Raw genomic sequence first — 19,844 nt, forward strand, 5'->3', positions numbered from 1 at the left:
CTTTCACAGCTAAACAGGGCAATCCGACAGCTTTAAATATGTCCTTCAGGAATATACTTAATCGACAAGAAGAGGCCACGTCACTCACCTGAATCACCTTGGTCCTACTGTTCTGCAGCTGTTGTGATTTTCGAAAGATTTGTTTCATTCTTTATTCCCGTTTTGATTCCATAATGTTGGCTACAATCTAGCCCTGAATCATCACGATGTGTCCACGTTACGAGGTCACAAAGTTAAACACCATGGAAGAAAATTCACCGCGTATAGGGAAACATCTTCAAAATCTTTCACCTCAACAACAGCAGGGCAATGATTAGTTAATTAATATACAAACCTATTCAGGTAGTTGAAATTCAATTTTGTTCAATTCAAGGCCCAGAAGTAGGGTGGAACCACAATAAGAGATAAGGTTTTTTTTATATTGGATATACGGGAAATAAATTAACACAAACTCCATGAGTAGCAAAGCCACAAAAAATCAAAATGCAAAAGATCTTTTAAAGTTCTGTGGATTCAAGTTTGTGTTTTTAAATTCAAATTAATCATGGGGTTAGAGTGGGTGAACTTTTAACAAAATGTATAAAGGAAACAAACTATCTTAAAATTTATGATATACCCATCAATGTATCGTTCTTTGATACTGTGGATTTCACAGCGTGTGATCCGGTTTTCCGGATCACCACACTGTGGTTTTCTGATTCCGTATCAGTATCCTCTGAAACTGATGCCGTCACAATGACGTCACAATGCAACAACGCAACGTTATTTGTGGAAAATGTTGAACGCGTCACAAACGAACCTGCGTATACAAAACATAATTTCATGGTATGTCTGTGTTTTTGATCATTTGGATTACATTTATTATCTTATAAATGTGGATTTAAAATGAAGAAGGGGGTATATAATAAATTTATCATTACTACAGTAACTTGATCCGAAGAGTTGGATCACGTCTCGTTGACAGGCGCGGATCATCAGATCAAACTCGACGCTTCGCGTCTCATGTGATCTGATGATCCGCGCCCGTCAACTCGACGTGATCCGACTCTTCGGATCAAGTTACTGTAGTAATAATATATATATATATATTCTTCTCCAGAACAGCAAGATAATGTTAATCATATTGGTATTGAGGCATCACCATGTCTCACAATATGGGGTCAAACTTTCTTATGAAAATTAAGAGAGCAACAATAGGGCCAATGTGACTCCGGTAAGTGACTTAACCCATGAGTCTCTTGTTTAACAATTGTTTAGAGGTAAAAGGATCAATCGATACATAATTTAGTAAGTGAAAAACATAGCGAGTAAAAGTGTGTTATTTTCGAGGGTTTGTGGTTGATACTTTACATCTATAAGTCAATTTGGACAGTATTTTAAAAACCAGGCTATCATTGAGACAAATAAACAAGAAAACGTACTATGTGACTAAAGGTATGGCAACATTTGTAATAATTAGGTATCAGAGTACATGTATAACATTTTATTTTGTTATGCCACGTTTATAATAGTGCAAAAAACCTCATTTTTACTGTTACAAGAAATACTGTTGATACAAACTTTTAGGATTTAAATTCATACAGGTGCAAACAATACCAGAGATCTTTAAAATACGCCCCCTCTACTTCAAACCTTCAGAGCTCATACATCTCTTACTGATATGGAAAAGGAATACATGTATATACATCTACTCTCTCTTTCTGTTTATATTTCATTTCATTTATTGGTTGATTTTTTATTACAACCAGTAAGTGAGAATGTTCGATTCTTGTAAATATGTAATAACTAAACATTGATATAAAAAGCTAACCTAGTTTCTCCGGTACAACATTCTAACTAATATCCCCAACACACACACACACACACACACACGAGTACACTTTCGTAACACATTCATCTACTCCTAAGGAATGTAAGGGGAATTTGAACAACCATTTTGAATAAACTGATAACTGTAAAAGGACAGTAGATCAGGTATAGGAAAGAAGTATTTCGTATCTAATTATAGTCTGGAAATTTTCAACAGCCATATTCGGATGCAATAGTTACAAAGATCAATCAGGTAGAAGAAGCCCATGAATGTCAAATTATTGGAATATGTAAAAGAAAATATTGGAGATTTTTACGACTGTCCTGAACACATCGTTAAAAGAAAAATAGATCAGGTGTGGGTTTTCGTGTCTAATTATAGTCCGGAAATTTTCAACAGCTATAATCAGACACATCCTTTACCAAGATTGATCAGGTAGGAGACTTTAGTTTAAACAATATTTATTCGTAAATAATTCAATAATAATGTTTACAAACAATGTCTTATACATTAAATAGATTGAGAAACAAGCCAAAAGGCTTATATTCATCTCGCTCTAATCATTTTTGCAAAAGTATTGGAATACGTACAAATATTGTAAGAATATTTGGTCAGTTAAAATGAAAAAGCACAACAGGGCTACAAATATAGGATTAAAGTTTTAGATGGAGACATTTAGGGAACAATTCTTAAAGGGATAGTAAGTCATTTTGTTTAAAAAATTAAAGATTTAAAATGAGTCCAAATCACTCATAGAGCTCATGGGTCATTTCCTGATGATATCAATTATACATTTATCTGCATTTATTTTCTAGTTTAAAACAATTAAAATCTTCTAATTACTTACTACCTACATGTTGTTGTAGCATAGAGAACATTCCCCACGTTTACCTGAAATCATGGGTCTGTGTCGTAAATGTCATACAAAACACCAATGATACACGTTGAGTTTTAATCTTGCAATTAATACCAGTAACTTGAGTGAGAATCTTCTGTTTTTGTAATTATGTGTAATTTATTTTATGTTTTTTTTTTTTTTAATTTATATATTTACTCATTTCTTGATACCTTTCAGTAACTGGGAATGTTCTGTGCTTGTAATAAATGTAATGACTAAACATTATACAAAAGGCTATTGTAGTTTCTCCATTACAACATTCTTACTAACACCTCACCCCCCCCCCCCCCTACACACACACACACACACAAAACACATACATGCCAACTTTTAAAAATCCCCATGGGGGATTTTGCGCGCGACGATTTTTTTTTCAACGCTCAACATTCACGACATTTTACCATGAAAATAAATATTTGTCTTTTCAAATAAAATATCAATCTAATCATTTTACATGTATCATATATTAACACAACATCAAGTGTGTTTGACCATTAACTTTAACAAAACTAAAAAAACAAAACAAAACAAAAACCACAACTTAAAATAAATATTTTATTAAAATATTCAGCAAAAAATCCTCTCCAACAACAAGTCACATACATATTATCAAATAATACTTAAAGTTACATCCTTTTGCACCATATAAACATTGGCAGGTCTATATATGTAAATTTAAATTAAAGCACATGGGTTTAGGTACGACTACAAAGGCGATCTTGCTTGTCTGTAATCATGGGCTTGCAGAGTCTGGTGGAACAATCTGCATTGCAACCAGAAAAGGAGTGATCTGCCCTGCTATGAAGTTGGCGAACAAAACCTTTGCAACCATGACATCTGAAATAATTACCAGGAAAAAAACACATCAAAATATACGTTTTTACTTGTAAATCAAGGCTACTTGCTAATATAAAATTCTGTACAGACTTGTGCGAATTACGCATCACAAAGTCTATTGAATACTATACTATATAGACTATATAATACATCGCTATAGACAGATAGATTCGGATAGCTTATATTATTATAGTTGGAAAATATATATATATTTGACGTACCTTATTGCATATTTTGGATGCTGTCAGCGAGAGGCAAAAATCGGGAATGTCCGATTGTTTGGTGGTGACACTATCATCGTTGTCAATCACGTTTGTGTAAAGGAGATGTCAATTTGAAATCCATCTTCCCGATTAATTACTATCAAAACATGCTTCGCACTGTCCGATAAGCACCCCGACACAGACAGAGCAGGTAAATTACACCACCTCGATACCATGCGACACAGGTAAACAGCTATGGCTGACTATTGTCCCGATTTCTGATTGGCCAGTTCAGAAATGACGCGGGATTTCAAATTCCGGTTGGAAATGGGGGTTTGTTGTCGTAAAATGGGAGATATTTTTAGGAAATCGGGATTTCGGGGTATTTTTGCAATCCCGATCGGGATATCGGGATTTGCCTTTTCAACTGCTTCAAATCGGGAGAATCCCGCACAAATCGGGAAAGTTGGCATGTATGAAAACACGCACACAAAAACCACACATACATAAAACACACTGTACACATTCATTCAAACCTAAGGAATGCAAGTTTTTTATTGTTCATTTATTTTTTTATCTATTTAATTATTCTTTTTATTACTACCAGCAAGCTAGAATATTCTGTTCCTGTAATTATGTAGTATGACTAAACATATCATATATAGAAAAGGCTATTTTGGTTTCTCCAATACACAACAGTCTAACTGCTACCCCGCCAACACACACAGACGAGTACACATCAACACATTCATCTACTCGTGGAATCTGAACTACCGATTTCAATACATTCTTGCTGTGGCCTTCAATGCGACATTTAGATATATCGACGACGTTTTATCTATTAACAATAAATAATTTTCATTCATATGTCGATTCCATATATCCCGGTGAACTCGAAATAAAAGACACTACAGAGTTCCCACATCTGCTTCATACTTATATATTTTATTGAAAGTTGATATGAACTGCAAACTAACAATCCAACTTTATGACAAACGGGATGATTTCAGCTTCTCTATCGTCAACGTCCAATATTTATGTAGCACTATTCTATTATCACCTGCATATGGTGTTTATATCTCTCAACTGATTCGATACACTAGAGCTTGTTCTGCGTATTCCAACTGCCTCGTTTAAAGTCAGCATTTCGCAAATTCTATGGTTGTTACAACGATCTAGTTTGTCAATACAACCTATCATTGGGTCAAATGCTGTCTGACGTGTTTCGTACCAATTGGTAGGCCATTCTTGGCACATTGATGTTGACTACGGATACCTCTATTTATCTGATCAGGATATAGGGCTCACGGCGGCTGTAACCGGTCGACAGGGGATACTTACGCCTCCTAACGGTAGTCACCTGATCCCATCTCTTGGGTGTGCAGGGATCCGTATTTGCCCAATTCTCTATTTTGTATTTCTCATAAGAGTTATGAGATTGAACACTGTTCGTTATCATCAACTTTCATTCTTAATCAACAACTTTTAAAGACGATTTCCCAATTACATATCTCGATGCAAAATTTTTATCCCCTATTATCATCCTATCCTACGAAGGTCCTGATTTGAGCAACCTTGAATTTACACTTTTTCCAGAAGTTATCTTGTAAATAAAATTTTTGCTGCCCCAGTGGTTCTCAAAATCAAGATTTTAAGAATGAGTCAACCCTATTGTTGCCATTTCCTGGTTATCTCCCCTTTAAGGAGAATGACTCTTTGTTTAATGTACGCTAAAAATAAAATAAGAAAAATCAAAGAAAATATTATAATAAACGTTTCATACTTGTTTAATGGAATGTAGCCCCTCAGGTTTTTTTTTTTTAGAACAGATGCCATGCACAATTTTGTTTCAGTCAAAACCTTTCCTGCCGCCAATAACTCTGTCAATGTCCTCTGCTTCTATCGTACTTAGATCTACCAATTTAGTATCAATTTGTTTCTGGGAAATCTCCTGCAAATGTTGATGTAAGTTTTAAAAGAGATAATTCGTTATTGTTAGAGGTGTTGTTTACTCGTTTGAATTTTCCATTGTTTTGACTTTCGTCGTCATTTTTCTAGGTAATACGTAATTCAATTTAGGGACCCAGAGCTAGGGTGGAACCATAATAAGAGATCAGTTTTTTAAATATTGGAATATACAATAAATTAAGTACAAATTCTTTTCCATCAGTTACAGAGCCACACTAAATCAAAATGCAAAAGATCTTGAGTTTTGTTGATTCAACTTTGTGTTTTTAAATTCAAATTAATAATCCTGGGGTTAGAGTGGATCAAATTCTAACAAAATATACAAAGGAAACAAACTATTTTGAAAGATATTCTTCTCAAGAACAGCAAGGTAATGTTAATCATATTGGTATTGAGGCATCCCCATGTCCTCCGAATTCAAATTCAGTTATGTGGTGACCCTTTGGGATCGTTTCGAGCCACAATATGGGATCAAACTTACTTTTAAAGATTAAGAGAACAACAGCAGGACCAAGGTGACTCCGGTTAGTGATGTAACCCATGAGTCTCTTGTTTAACAATTGTGTAGAGATAAAGGGATCAATCAATATATTATTTAGTAAGTAATAAACATAACGAGTCAAAGTGTGTTCTTTTTGGAGGATGTTTGGTTGATATTTTATATCTATAATTCAATTTGGACTGTATTTTAAAAACCAGGCTATCATCCCATTATTTCGTCATTTAGACTAATAGACAAAAATACGTACCCTGTGACCAAAGGTATGGCAACACTTGTATTAATTAGATATCAGAGTTCATGCATAACATTTTATTTTGATATGTCGAGTTGATAATAGTGCAAAGAAAGGTTTTTTCAAGAAATACTGTTGGTACAAACTTTTAGGATTTAACTCTATACAAGTGCAAACAATGCCAGAGATCTTTAAAATACGTCCCTAATACTTCAGAGCTCATACATCTCTTACTGATATGGAAAAGGAATACATGTATATACATCTACTCTCTCTTTCTGTTTATATTTCATTTCATTTATTGATTGATTTTTTTTTATTACAACCAGTAAGTGAGAATGTTCTGTTCTTGTAATTATGTGTAATGACTAAACATTGACATAAATGGCTAACCTAGTTTCTCCGGTACAACATTCTAACTAATGCCCCCAACACACACACACACACACACACACACACACACACAAGTACACTTTCGTAAGACATTTACATACTCCTAAGGAATGTAACGGGAATTTTAACAATCATTTTGAATACATTGATAACTGTAAAAGGAAAGTAGATCAGGTATAGGAAAGAAGTATATTTTTATTCTAATTATAGTCTGAAAATTTTCAACAGCCATAATCGGACACAATAGTTGCAAAGAATAATCATGTAGGAGAAGCCCATGAATGTCAAATTATTGGAATATGTAAAAGAAAATATTGTAACAAGAAAGAATTTATCTTTTATTAATGGAGATTTTTACGACTGTCTTGAACACATTGTTAAAAGAAAAATAGATCAGGTGTGGGTTTTTGTCTCTAATTATAATCCGGAAATTTTCAACAGCTGTAATCAGACACATCCTTTACAAAGATTGATCGATTCTCTCACCAGAGGGCGCGTTACACAAGCTTCACATACACGGAACTCTGGGTAGAGAATGAGATTGATCATGTAGGAGACTTTATTTTCGTAATTATTTTTGCAAAATTATGAGAATATGTACAAATATTGTAAGAATATTTGGTCAGTTAAAATGAGAAATCCTATGTTTGTTTATAACAAAAATATACGATTTAGTCTGTCCTCCATGACTCATACATGTATATTCTATTCTGGTTTTTTTTTTCTCTCTTCCTTTTTTCTCCTTATGTGAACATGATTATGTTTGTGTTTCTCTTCTCTGTATCCCTTTTCCCATTGGAATGTATCACATGTACTTGACCTCATGTACCACTTATTGTTGGTTTGAGTGAATAATGAAACTTGTAACTTGAACATTCTTCACGTTTACCTGAAATCATGGTTGTGTGTCGCCAATGACACACAAAACACCAATGATACACGTCTAGTTCTAATCAAGCAACTAATACCAGTAGCTTGAGTGATAATGTTCTGTTCTTGTAATTATGTGTAATTTATTTTATGCTATCTTTTTTATTCGTTTATTGATACCTTTCAGTAATTGAGAATGTTCTGTTCTTTTAATTATGTGTTATGACTAAACATTATACAAACTGCTATTGTAGTTTCTCCATTTCAACCTTCTAATTAACACCTCACCCCACACGCGCACAAAACACAAACACACACAAACCACACACACACCAATCTGATTAAAATAAGATTCTTTGATCCGCTCCGTTATTGTCATGTCGCTACACTTTTTGATCCGCTCCGTTATTGTATGTCGCTACACAAAGTGTAGCGACATAACAATAACGGAGCGGATCAAAGATCTTATTTTAATCAGATTGCACACACACACACACACACACACACACACACAAAACACACTGTACACATTCATTCTAACCTAAGAAATGTAAGTTTCTTTTTGTTCATTTATTTATTCATCTATTTAATTGGGGTTTTTTTGTTATTAGAACCAGTAAGGGAGAATGTTCTGTTCCTGTAATTATTTAATATGACTAAATATATCATATACAAAAGACTATTTCAGTTTTTCCAGTACGCAACATTCTAACCACTACCCCGCCAACACACATACACGAGTACACGTCAACACACATAAACGAGTACACGTCAACACATTCATCTACTCTTAAGGAGAGTAAGAGGAATCTGAACTACCAATTTGAATACATTCTTGCAGTGGCCTTCAATTCGACATTTATATATATCGACAACGTTTTATCGATTAACAATAAATAGTTTCCATTCATATGTCGATTCGATATATCCCGGTGAACTCACAGGGGCTAAGCCCGTTTTGGGCCCGAACTCTGTAATACCATAAATATCTATATTCATACTATCACAGATTCGGGCCCAAAAAGGGCTTAGCCTCTGTGGGTGACCGCGAAATCAAAGACACCACAGAGTTGTCCACTTCTGCTTCATACTTAGAAATTTTATTGAAAGTTGATATCAACGGCAAACTAACAACTCAACTTTATGACAAACGGGATGATTTCAGCTTCTCTATCGTCAATTTCCCATATTTATATAGCAATATTCTATTATCACTTGTTGTTTATATCTCTCGACTGATTCGATACACAAGAGCTTGTTCTGTGTGTGATCAGTTTTTAAATCAAGGCAGGCTACTGACAAACAAGTCGATGGTGCAGGGGTTTCAACTGTCTCGTTTAAAGTAAAAAGTTTGCAAATTTTATCTTCGTTAAAACGATCTAGTTTGCCAATACAACCTATCATTGGTTCTAATGCTGTCTGGCGTAATTCATACCGATTGTTAGGTCATTCTTCACACACTGATTTTGACTACACATAACTCCGTTTACCTGAACAAGATACATCTATAGGGCTCAAGGCGGATGTGACCGGTCGACAGGGGATGATGACTCCTCCTAGGCTCCTGACCCCACTTCTGGTATAGCCAGGGGGTCCGTGTTTGCCCAACTCTATTTTGTATTGCTTATAGGAGTTTTGAGATTGATTACTGTTCATTATCTTCACGTTTCATTGCAAATAATTACAAGAACAGAACATTTTCACTTACTGGTAATACAAAAAATCAATAATTAGATAGATGAATAAAAATATTTTTTAAAATGTCCATTATCAATTAAATATGTTTGAGAACAAGCTCTTGTGTATTGAATCAGTTGAAAGATAAAACAACATATGCAGGCGATAATGGAATATTGCTACATAAATATGGGAAGACTAAACATTTATACAAAAGGTTATTTTAGTTTCTCCAGAACACATTCTAAGTAACACAATACCTCCCCCCCCCCCCCCCCCCACACACACACACACACAGACGAGTACACTTTCCTAATACATTCATCTACTCCTAAGGAATGTAAGAGGGACCTAAACGTCCATTTTCAATAATTTGTTAAAAGGAAAGTAGATCGGGTATTGGTAGGAGATTTTGTGTATGTCTAAATATAGTTTGGAAATTTTCAACAACCATAATCGGACACAATAGTTACAAAGATTATTTGTCAGGTAGGAGAAGCCCATGATTTTCAGATTATTGGAGTTGGAAGAAAATATTGTAAGAATAAAGATTTTTTCTTTATATGTGTATCGGCAATGTATTTATTAATGGAGAATTCTTACGACTATCTTGAATACATTGTTAAAAGGAAAGTATAACGGGTATGTTTCTTTGTGTCTAATCATAGTTAGAAAATTTTCAACAGGTATAATCTGGCACATCCATTACAAAGATGAAAGATGAAGATAAGGAACGGTGATTAATCTCACAATTAATCAGGTAGGAGGTTTTATATTCATTTTACAAAATCGTTGGAATATGTAAACGAAAATATTTTACAATGTTTAGTCAGGTAAAATGAGAAAGCAGAACAGGGCTACAATTGGGGATTAAAGTTTTACATGGAGACATCTAGGAATAATCTTTTAGAGGGGTAGTTAAGGTCATTTTGTTAAAAAAACAACAACACCTCAATGGCTCTAACAAGTCCTTTCCTAAAGATAATGATTATGTATTTATCTGTATCTATTTCCAAGTTAAAAAACATTTTTAAAAAATCAAATTAAATCCCTTGAATTTGAATGCTTCTATGATATAGCTGCCGGTGTAAATTTTGACGAACATGCAATTATTTCGAAGTTAACAAATCTCTTTCATGCATTTTTTATGATGTTTGAAGGGAATGAGATGATTTGGGGTGAGATAAAAAAAAAAATCAACAAATCGAGCTATAGTACATGTATTTCTTAAAATCTTCTCAAGAAAAGCAGGGTCGTGATTAGTCCTATTGATCTGCAGCACACGTGAACGTTTCTGACTACAGCGTCCGTCTGTTTGTACGTCTTTCTGTAAACTTCAAACATTTTCAAGTTCTCCAGAACCACAGAGCTGATTTCAATTATACTTACTATAAAATATCCTTGGATAAAGGGAAATTGGAATTGTTTTAACAACTGTCACATTCTTTTTAAAAAGGAGATAAATATTGAAAGATTTACTGATAATATGCTGGTATCTTTTAAAAATCTTCTTTTCGAGAACCACTGGTCCAGAAGAGATAAGATTTAATGAATGGAAATTTCCAATTGTTCATCTTGGCTCCATGAAATAGGGTGAGGCCACAATAGGGAATCAAAGTTTTATATGATGATAAATAGCAAATCTTTGAATTCTCCTCAAGAACAACAGGGTCATTATTAATCATTACTAACATGCAAACATCCTCATATAGTAGAGGTTCTAATTATGAACCTAGGGAAGAGTGGGGTTACAACAGGGAAACAAAGTTTTATATGGGAGTTTATAGGTCATGATTTAGTACCATCAATATGCAAACATTCTCAGATACTACAGATTGCAGTTTATTGGGTGTCCGGGTATCGCAGAGGTAGAACCCTCGCCTATCACAGGTGTGACCAGGCCTGGAGGTTATAAAACATTTACCGTACTCATACTCAAACTCAACTATGTTTGTTTTGAGTACAACTTTGAGCAAACTTCGAAACATACTCGAACAATCTTGAGCATGTGCTCTATTTCAGTGTAAGAATGATTTTATGAAAGTTTTGTAACCTTCACTTTTAAGTATGAGTACGATTTAGAGCACTGATTTTGAGTTTGAGTATGAAAACGTGCTCAAAAAAGTTTTATAACCTCAAGGCCCGAGTTCGACCCCCCTTGATTGATAGAAGTTGTATGAAAAATGAAGATAACGAACATTGACGAATCTCACACCGTTTAAGTGGTATTTGTAGCGAGACAGAAATTCGGCCATTTTTCCATAATTTATGAGTATATATATTTAGTGAGAGCTAATTTTAGTGAGTTTATAATTCCAAGGAAGACGGCTATTTCCTCCGATATGGAGTAAATTGTTAGTGATATTCAATTGTAGCGACCTCATCACTCTCACTAATAATTCCAAAATCAAATCCTCGCTAAAAAAAATTGCATTTATGGTAACTCCTTTGAGGTATAAAAATCAAGAGTTTGGTAAATACGGACCCCTGGATATACCAGAGGTGGGATCAGGTGTCTAGGAGGAGTAAGCATCCCCTGTCTACCGATCACACGAGCCCTAAGCCCTATACATATCTTGATCAGGTAAACAGAGTAATGTATGTGAGAGGATATGGTAGGCGCCAGCTCAGACACGTGGGTTTCCTCTGGGTTCTCCGGTTTCCTCCCTTATAATGACTCCTATCGCCAACGTTCGTGCATCAAAAAACCTCATTGAAAATAAACTTTTGAGCTTTTATGAGTTATCCTTAGTATGCAAGTATAATTGTATATACCGAATAAAAATATAAACACTATGCCTCCCTGGGGATAGAATGTTTACTTGGCAAATACATGTGAGAGGATTTATTTTTTTAAATTCTACTCAGGATAAGCAGAATCATGATATATCACCATTAATATGCAAGCATCCTTTGGTAATTCTTCAAATGATAGCCCTGGAAGAGGTATACGTGGCGTCAGTAGGGAATTCACTATATAATTATAATGTTTGAAAAGTTTCTTATTTGAACCACTAATTAGATATATCAATATACAAGCATTCCATTGTAGCGCAGATTCATATTTGACTAGTGATGGCTTAAATAGGGAATCGAAGCTGTACATGAGAATAAATGGAGAATTTGAAGAAAATATTTCAAGAGTAGCAGTGCCACACTAACTCATACCAATATGTAAGCGTTCTGAATTGATGTAAGCGTTCTGAATTTATTTGGTATTTGTTTTCATAGACCCTGAGGTGATGATTGGACTAAAATCAGGGATTATGAATTTTTCATAATACATGGACAAAATCTTTTATATTTCAGAAAAAATAAAAATCATAGAAACAGTAAGACCATGTTAAATAAGTAAATTTCATTTAAAGTCGGCACTGTGTACTACAAACATAAATAAATAACGTGAGCTCTACAGAGCTGTTAAAGCGACTATCACAGATAAAATAAAATACAAAATATCACAACTTTAGGTAAGCATGCAGAAACACATATACATATTTACACCATATTGTATAAATAGGCATTTTCAGAAGTTAAGAATCAAATACAAATCAAACAAAACCATTTACTTATAAAAATTTAAGCACACAGCAGTAAGAATTGTTTAGAAGCACTATGACTGTTAAAATTTAAAAAAAAAATAAGGAAAAAGTAATAATAAAATAAATAAAAATACATGTAGATAGCAGTTTACAATAACTAAGTTATAAAGTAATGACTGACTTACAAAGTTATATCTTTATTGAGGCATTTATAGGTTTTCTGGGTTTAAGTTCACGTTCACTTAATTCTCACTTTGCTAACATTCTGAAATTGTTATTCTCACTTAGCTAAAACTGTGATTTTTACACCTGAGTGGTGCCTGGGTATAGTCTGTTTTAGACTAACTACCTGTAAGACATTTTCCAATACTACCGCCAACAGTATTGCAACATTCTATGTTTAATAGACACACATTTTACAATGGAAATGGAACAAGAAATAAGAAATGAGTGGAGCTACGAAGCTCGATTCAATTCGTTTACTTCAAACTCATGAGGGGTTGCCATTCTATTTAATAATAATTTTGAGTACCCGGATATTCATGAACAACCTATTTCAGATAATACTGGTAATTTACTTGCACTTAGCATTCCATCAGAAAATAAGAAAATAAGCCTGATATGTATATACGGACCAAATGTTGACTCTCCTGACTTCTATCAGAAATTGGGAGATACTTTTACAAAATTAAACAACGAGGAAATTATTATTGTTGGGGATTTTAATTTGGTACTAGACACTACCAAAGATTATTTCAATTATTTACATGTTAATAACCCCAAGGCAAGGGAAATTGTTCTAGAAAAAATGCTATCTTTAAATTTAGTAGATATGTATAGAGAGAATTCCATCCAAATGTAAATAGGTTCACTTGACTGATCTGAGGAATCATTGAGAGAAACTTTGAAAGAACTTGACGAATTTTATAAATTATCTGGTCTTAAAATAAACCGAGATAAAACTCCAAGGTTTTACGTTAACTGGTCTTGGGAGTTGTCAAAATAGGGGACCAGTTAAGAGAAAGTATTTAAACCCGGGACAGGGGACATGTTGAAAATGGATTAAAAGCAAGTAAGTGTTGATTTCCTTGTGACAGTTTTGTGCATTACTGCTAAATGTTTGAAAACAAGTTGTCTATTGCGTAAATCCCGGCACATCTGAGTCGAAACGTCGGTCGAAGCATAAACCGTCACCGACTCCGGCATTTACACGTTTTCCAGAATCAAAATATGAATGCTTGCGACGAGAAGTCGATGAAGGCTATGCCTCTTGACTTCTCTAAAGAGAATATATAACGCCGTGCTCCCTGACTTCGTACTTCCTAAAGACGTGCAGATCACAATTCAAAAATAGTAATAAGATTGCTCTATCAAAATAAAATAATGTGATTACCACTTTAAATTTGAATATTTTTATTGATTTGTGTGTGTGTTGTCTTTTTCTTTCTTTCCGAAATGCACACGTGACAATAGCTTGGCATAGGGCCTAGTTGTCAACAATTTAGCGTATCATAATTTGTCTAATCCAAAAATAAATAATGATTGCACTGTTTATTTTAGAAAAACAGCGCCGATTAAAGATGTATAAAGGAATAACATCCCCAAACAGTTTGTAGACAGTGACCCATATAAACAGTATTTACTCACAATATTGCCGATTTCATACACGCTTTACTCGCTATATTTGGGTATTTACATCGTTATATGTGTGCACTGGTGGCGAACACATATAAAACTCGGACAATTTGTCAACATCGATTTAAATGTTGCCCATGGTAAATAAATTAGGCCCCTAAAAGTTGAGTTTTTAATAATATCTCGCAGTACTTTCACAATCCGAAGGGCGCATGTGACGTCACTGTACCACGTGACTGACTACCTAATTAACTTGACTTTTTCAAATCGGGGCTTAGATTTAAGTCTGTATTGTGGTTAATTATCGCAAAATTTCAGCGAACGAACTGTTAGAATTAATTACTATAAGCATAAAGAAGACAAAATGCATGTAATATTGTATACTTTGAAAACATGAGATGTGTCCTTTAAATAGTTCAGGACACATTGTATAGGTCAGAATTTTATCAAAAGTAACTCAAACTTCCAGATCAATGTCATAAGATCACAAATCATGGAATCACATGAAAGGTCTTTCTGTAAAGAATGTATATACAAAATATAGAATCCCTAGCTTAAATAGTTCAAGAGTTTTAATGACTTTTCCTAAATATATCAGCATATAAAACTTTGATCCCCTAATGTGACCCCATCCTAACCCCCTTAAGGACCATGATTTGAACAAACTTGAATATATTCTATGTAAGGAAACTTTCACATAAATTACCACTTTTCTGACCCAGTGGTTTTTGAGGAGATTGTTCCCTATACATCTAAACGTTTTCCCTATACATCTAAATGTAAACTTTGACCCCCTATTCAAGCCCCACCCTAACCCCGGGAAACATGATTTGAACAAATTAGAATCTACTTTTTATCAGGGAACTTTCAAGTTTTCAATTTTTCTGACGCAGTGGTTCTTAAAAAGAATATTTTTAAAGATTATCCCTATATATTCGCATGTAAAACTTTGATTCCCTATTGTGATCCCACCCTACCTCTGGGGGCATACTTTTAGTAAACTTGAATCTGCACTATGTCAGAGAGCTTTCATTTAGATTTAAATTTTCTGCCCAACTGGTTCTTGAGAGATTTTTTAATTCATTGAATTCTGTATATATCGTGATTACTCCCCCTTTAACGGGTCTGTCCCTTCATTAGAACAAACTTGAAATACCCTTACCCAAGGATGCTTTGTGTCAAGTTTGGTTGAAATTGGCCCAGCAGTTCTGGAGAGAAAGTTGCAAAATGTAAAAACGTTTACTGACAGACAGACGGAGAAACGGACGCCGGACAAAAAGTGATCAGAAAGACTCACTCAGGTGAGCTAAAAAGGGAGAAGCTCTCTAGTTCTACGTCCTTGCATAAGTAGTATAAATATATCTATATTCTCAAATAAAATCATCTGCATCTAGGCTGACTGATTTGTTGCTCAAATATCGAGTTAGCTCGAACATGTTGTCAAACCATTCTGGTATATTAAAACAATGAAATCTAAATTTATTTATGACAATGGAAAATAAGTATTTTTGATGAATAGAAGAAAATATATCGTCAATTATTCATTTGTTTGCAACTAGAAATAAGGATTTTTGGTCATCTTCACGACGAATAAAATTGTTCCATAATACATGTAGTCATAAAATAATCGTGTGTAAGCCAAAGATTTTATAAAATCAATTTTGCGGATTTTAATAATTCATAATTGTTATCATTAAATTCAGGAAAGAACAGGCCCATAACATTTCCATAGGTACTAACTCGATATAACGAGATAATTAACTCGTTATAATGAGATGCTAATTCGTTATAACGAGATAGTTACCTCGTTATATAACGAGATACTAACTCGTTATAACGAGATAATTATCTCATTATAACGAGATACTAAATCGTTATAACGAGATAATTAATTCGTTATAACGAGATACTAACTCGTTATAACGAGATAATTAAGTCGCTATAACGAGTTAAGATAATTTTTACTCTTTCAAAATGCGCAATTTGCAATATAGAATTCACCTTTTTTGTTATTTCCTAGGCTACAGAATGGACCCCATTCTCCGTATATCAGACGCCCTATACATGGGTCTGTGTCATGAGGTAGGGACACCGACAGAAGTAACCATCAGAAGAGACGCGTGGGACATGGATGAAATGGTAAACAAACCTGTACAGATATATAGAGGACTGAGAACGATGATCAGTGGTAGTTATAGGGAGGGATTCAGGTTTCAATCGTCGGATCAGGACTGGATGTTTTGGTCTTGTGCTCATAAACTAATTACCGATATCGCGCAGGCCAGACTTTACGATAGAACAAAACACGCCATTATACTGATGCAGGACAATGATACACCGCCTGGATTTGTCAAACTACAGCTTCTGACGTCACCACGAGGCGAATACATTGTATCATCAGCTGTTCCAGTCAATGACAGAATTTATGTCTCAAGTTTACTATGGCAACAGCATACGTTACAAAACCTTAATAATGTTAAAGGTTACCGGAACGGCATTAGTCACGGCCCTTGTGCTAATGCCTATTACCTATCTACTGAATTTGATATAGCTGATTGTTTAGCTGGCATACATTGGCCTGCATTGACACGACCTTGGGTTGAAAGATGTATCAGACATACTTGGCCTCCTGAACCTGTGCTCGCAGAAATTTTAGAAAATGGATACCACTGTGTGCCAGTAGGAAGTAAAATTGTTTCTAGTGGAAACTTATTAGAGTGGAGATTGTCGTTTTCTCAAGCCGAAAAACAACTTGTGTCTTCCATGAATCATACACAATTTCTGGTTTATGGACTTCTGAAAATATTTCTTAAGGAGATAGTCAATTATGGCGTGGAGGAACCCTTGCTGTGTTCGTATTTCCTGAAAACCACCGTATTCTGGATGACACAGGGGGCATCTGTTGAGTGGCGCCCTAACAATTTACTGAATTGTTTCTGGAAGTGTTTCAAATATCTCATTCACTGCGTTTATCGTGGTGTGTTCCCGAATTTTTTCATTCCACAGAACAATATGTTCATAAACAAAATTGTAGGTAATGCTCGCACTTCCTTGTTTGAACAACTTTATCAGTACTATCAAATGGGCGTGTCCTGTCTCTTACTCAGTCCAACCCTCAGATCGATCTTAGAACCAGCCCTCGGTAGTCTTACCTTAGTGATTCCTTCTGCTGAAGGGCACAATAAAGCTGCTGTAGATTTAGATAACACCGTGCGGAGGGAGATATTCAAACTCGAGACTACAACTGAGGAGCTATCTCACTGTTTCATTTTACTGTCAACTGTAGACAAATTATCAATCTTATCATTATCGCCTTACCAAACATTAACATTACAGTATGATACAGCTGAGATTCTCATTGACACGGCCTTCATGATGGTACATAGTACATCAAACCAAACATTTAAAGAATTGTACAAGTTAGACAGAATTGTCTGTAACATGTTGAAACTGGCATCAAGGATAGGCCCTGTGTCATATTCATTGTATCTCGCCTTGTATTACTATAGAACAGGTAGATATAATGAAGCACTCCGTGTGACTTGTCTCACTAAACAAAGACTATCACAGCCCTATATCATGTATCACGGTACTGTAGACAGACAGAGATACAGTGAGGCTGTAGGTAGTCTGTCTCTGTCTAGGAAAATGAAAACAGCCTGGGTAGACAATGTGAAGTTAAGAAGTGAAGTCCACTATATTCAGGAATTAATCTTAGAGCAAGAAGTGAGTAAACAAAACGATGAACGTACGTTATTCATTTCCCCCTTTGTGTTGACAGACATGTTATTGGTGTTATCTCACTACAGACTAGGTGACATATCCCAGTGTCTACAGTCACTGACAGACCTACACACCCTGCTGCTACGTGATGATGGCAGATATGTACGGTTATGCCTCAGGGGTCTGTCCTGGCAGATACTGGGGATCTGTCAGCATGTTGTGGGGGACTTACACGGGGCGTTACACTCTTATCAAGAATCACTTGGACTAGAACAATTCAACAACATACAGACAGCTACAGAAAATAGAATAGTGTTCGTTGAACGTCAGTTACACAGAAATAGGCAATCATAAAACAATACACTTGTACATTTTCGGGACATCATGTATCAAAATCAAGTAAGGTGCATTTGTGTGTTTCATCAGAAACATATTTTTATAGAGTGTCGACCAGTGTATCTCTACATAACTGACATCCTCATACATTGACAAAGTAAAAACTTCTGCACATTGGAATACCATTCTACATATATCCCAATATCGTTGCACCTTTCAGTCTTTGTTCCCAATTGTGACTCGTCATTCCTGTAACCGGAACTTCACGAAATGACATATTCTGCCGTCAAGCTGTTATCAACTGGACATTACTCTGCACATCTACATATTGTGTATTTTGTGTTGTTATAGCATTGGATGCAAGAAAGTGAAACTCTAATGTAACAATTTATTTTAAAACATTTACAAATAAAAGTTCATGATGAATTGATTGAGTTTTATATATTCCTTTTTATAATATCAACATGTTCTGTATCATTCACAAACAGCAGGAATGTAAAAATTTACTTACAGATTCTAATTAAGATACTAAATTGAATGGTTACTCCACTCCAAACAAAGATGCTCTACGTTGAGTCACAACACCCCGCATTGTAATAAATGTCTACGGAGTTTCAAAGATTGTACAAATTAATTCCCCTACATTGATCGTTTTAATATCGTCATATACAAACAACCTTATATTTACTAGTGGCGGATTCAGGAGTTTTTCTGAGGAAGTGGGAGCATTGTTGTGATCCAAGTTTGTAGCTCCTCGGTTTTTGAGCACAGCTGCACTGGTTCGATACTGATATCATTGCTCCAAACATTTAATAAAACTATTCGCCTGAAAAATTATATGATGATTCAGAGTTTGAAAGGGTTTGGAAAGGACTATATATTTTGTGGTGGAGGGATTGTTTAATCAAACTGTTCTAAAATCTGCGTGATTTTTCAGTTTCTGTTTTATTCAATATATCGTCAATAGTTATACCCCTAGATGTGCAATTCAACTTAGTAATATATGATACAACTAGTAGAAACTTTGAACTGATGCTCAAAATTAATTAATTCTTTGATACTTTTTTAGCTAGAACACCGATTCTCAAAAAACGTCTATATCAGCTTACCCGAAATTTTGTACGAAAATTCTAGTATTCTGGCCGATACTCCATTCGTAATTTGATTTATTGCTCCCACTTCTTGAAGTTCCGTTAAGCAAGATTTTGTGATTTATGT

The 19,844-nt window shown here is 34.7% G+C and overlaps 1 protein-coding gene across 3 annotated transcripts; it reads left to right on the forward strand.

Annotated features, from left to right (window-relative positions):
- Nucleotides 1–1,961: 1,961 nt before the first annotated feature.
- LOC125657948 (uncharacterized) lies at nt 1,962–19,056 on the forward strand. Of its 3 annotated transcripts, none has more exons than XM_048888911.2 (3): nt 1,962–2,245; nt 10,077–10,150; nt 16,588–19,056. In XM_048888911.2, exon 3 carries the CDS (start codon nt 16,596–16,598, stop codon nt 18,642–18,644), a length of 2,049 nt encoding a protein of 682 aa, XP_048744868.2. In that variant the 5' UTR covers nt 1,962–2,245; nt 10,077–10,150; nt 16,588–16,595; the 3' UTR covers nt 18,645–19,056. The 3 variants fall into 3 exon arrangements, with proteins under 3 accessions (XP_048744868.2, XP_048744867.2, XP_048744871.2); XM_048888910.2 differs by lacking the exon at nt 1,962–2,245 and adding an exon at nt 9,843–9,879; XM_048888914.2 differs by lacking the exon at nt 1,962–2,245 and adding an exon at nt 9,850–9,928.
- Nucleotides 19,057–19,844: the final 788 nt, after the last annotated feature.

This window comes from Ostrea edulis, chromosome 9 (assembly GCF_947568905.1).
Source record: "Ostrea edulis chromosome 9, xbOstEdul1.1, whole genome shotgun sequence".
Lineage (NCBI taxonomy): Eukaryota > Metazoa > Mollusca > Bivalvia > Ostreida > Ostreidae > Ostrea > Ostrea edulis.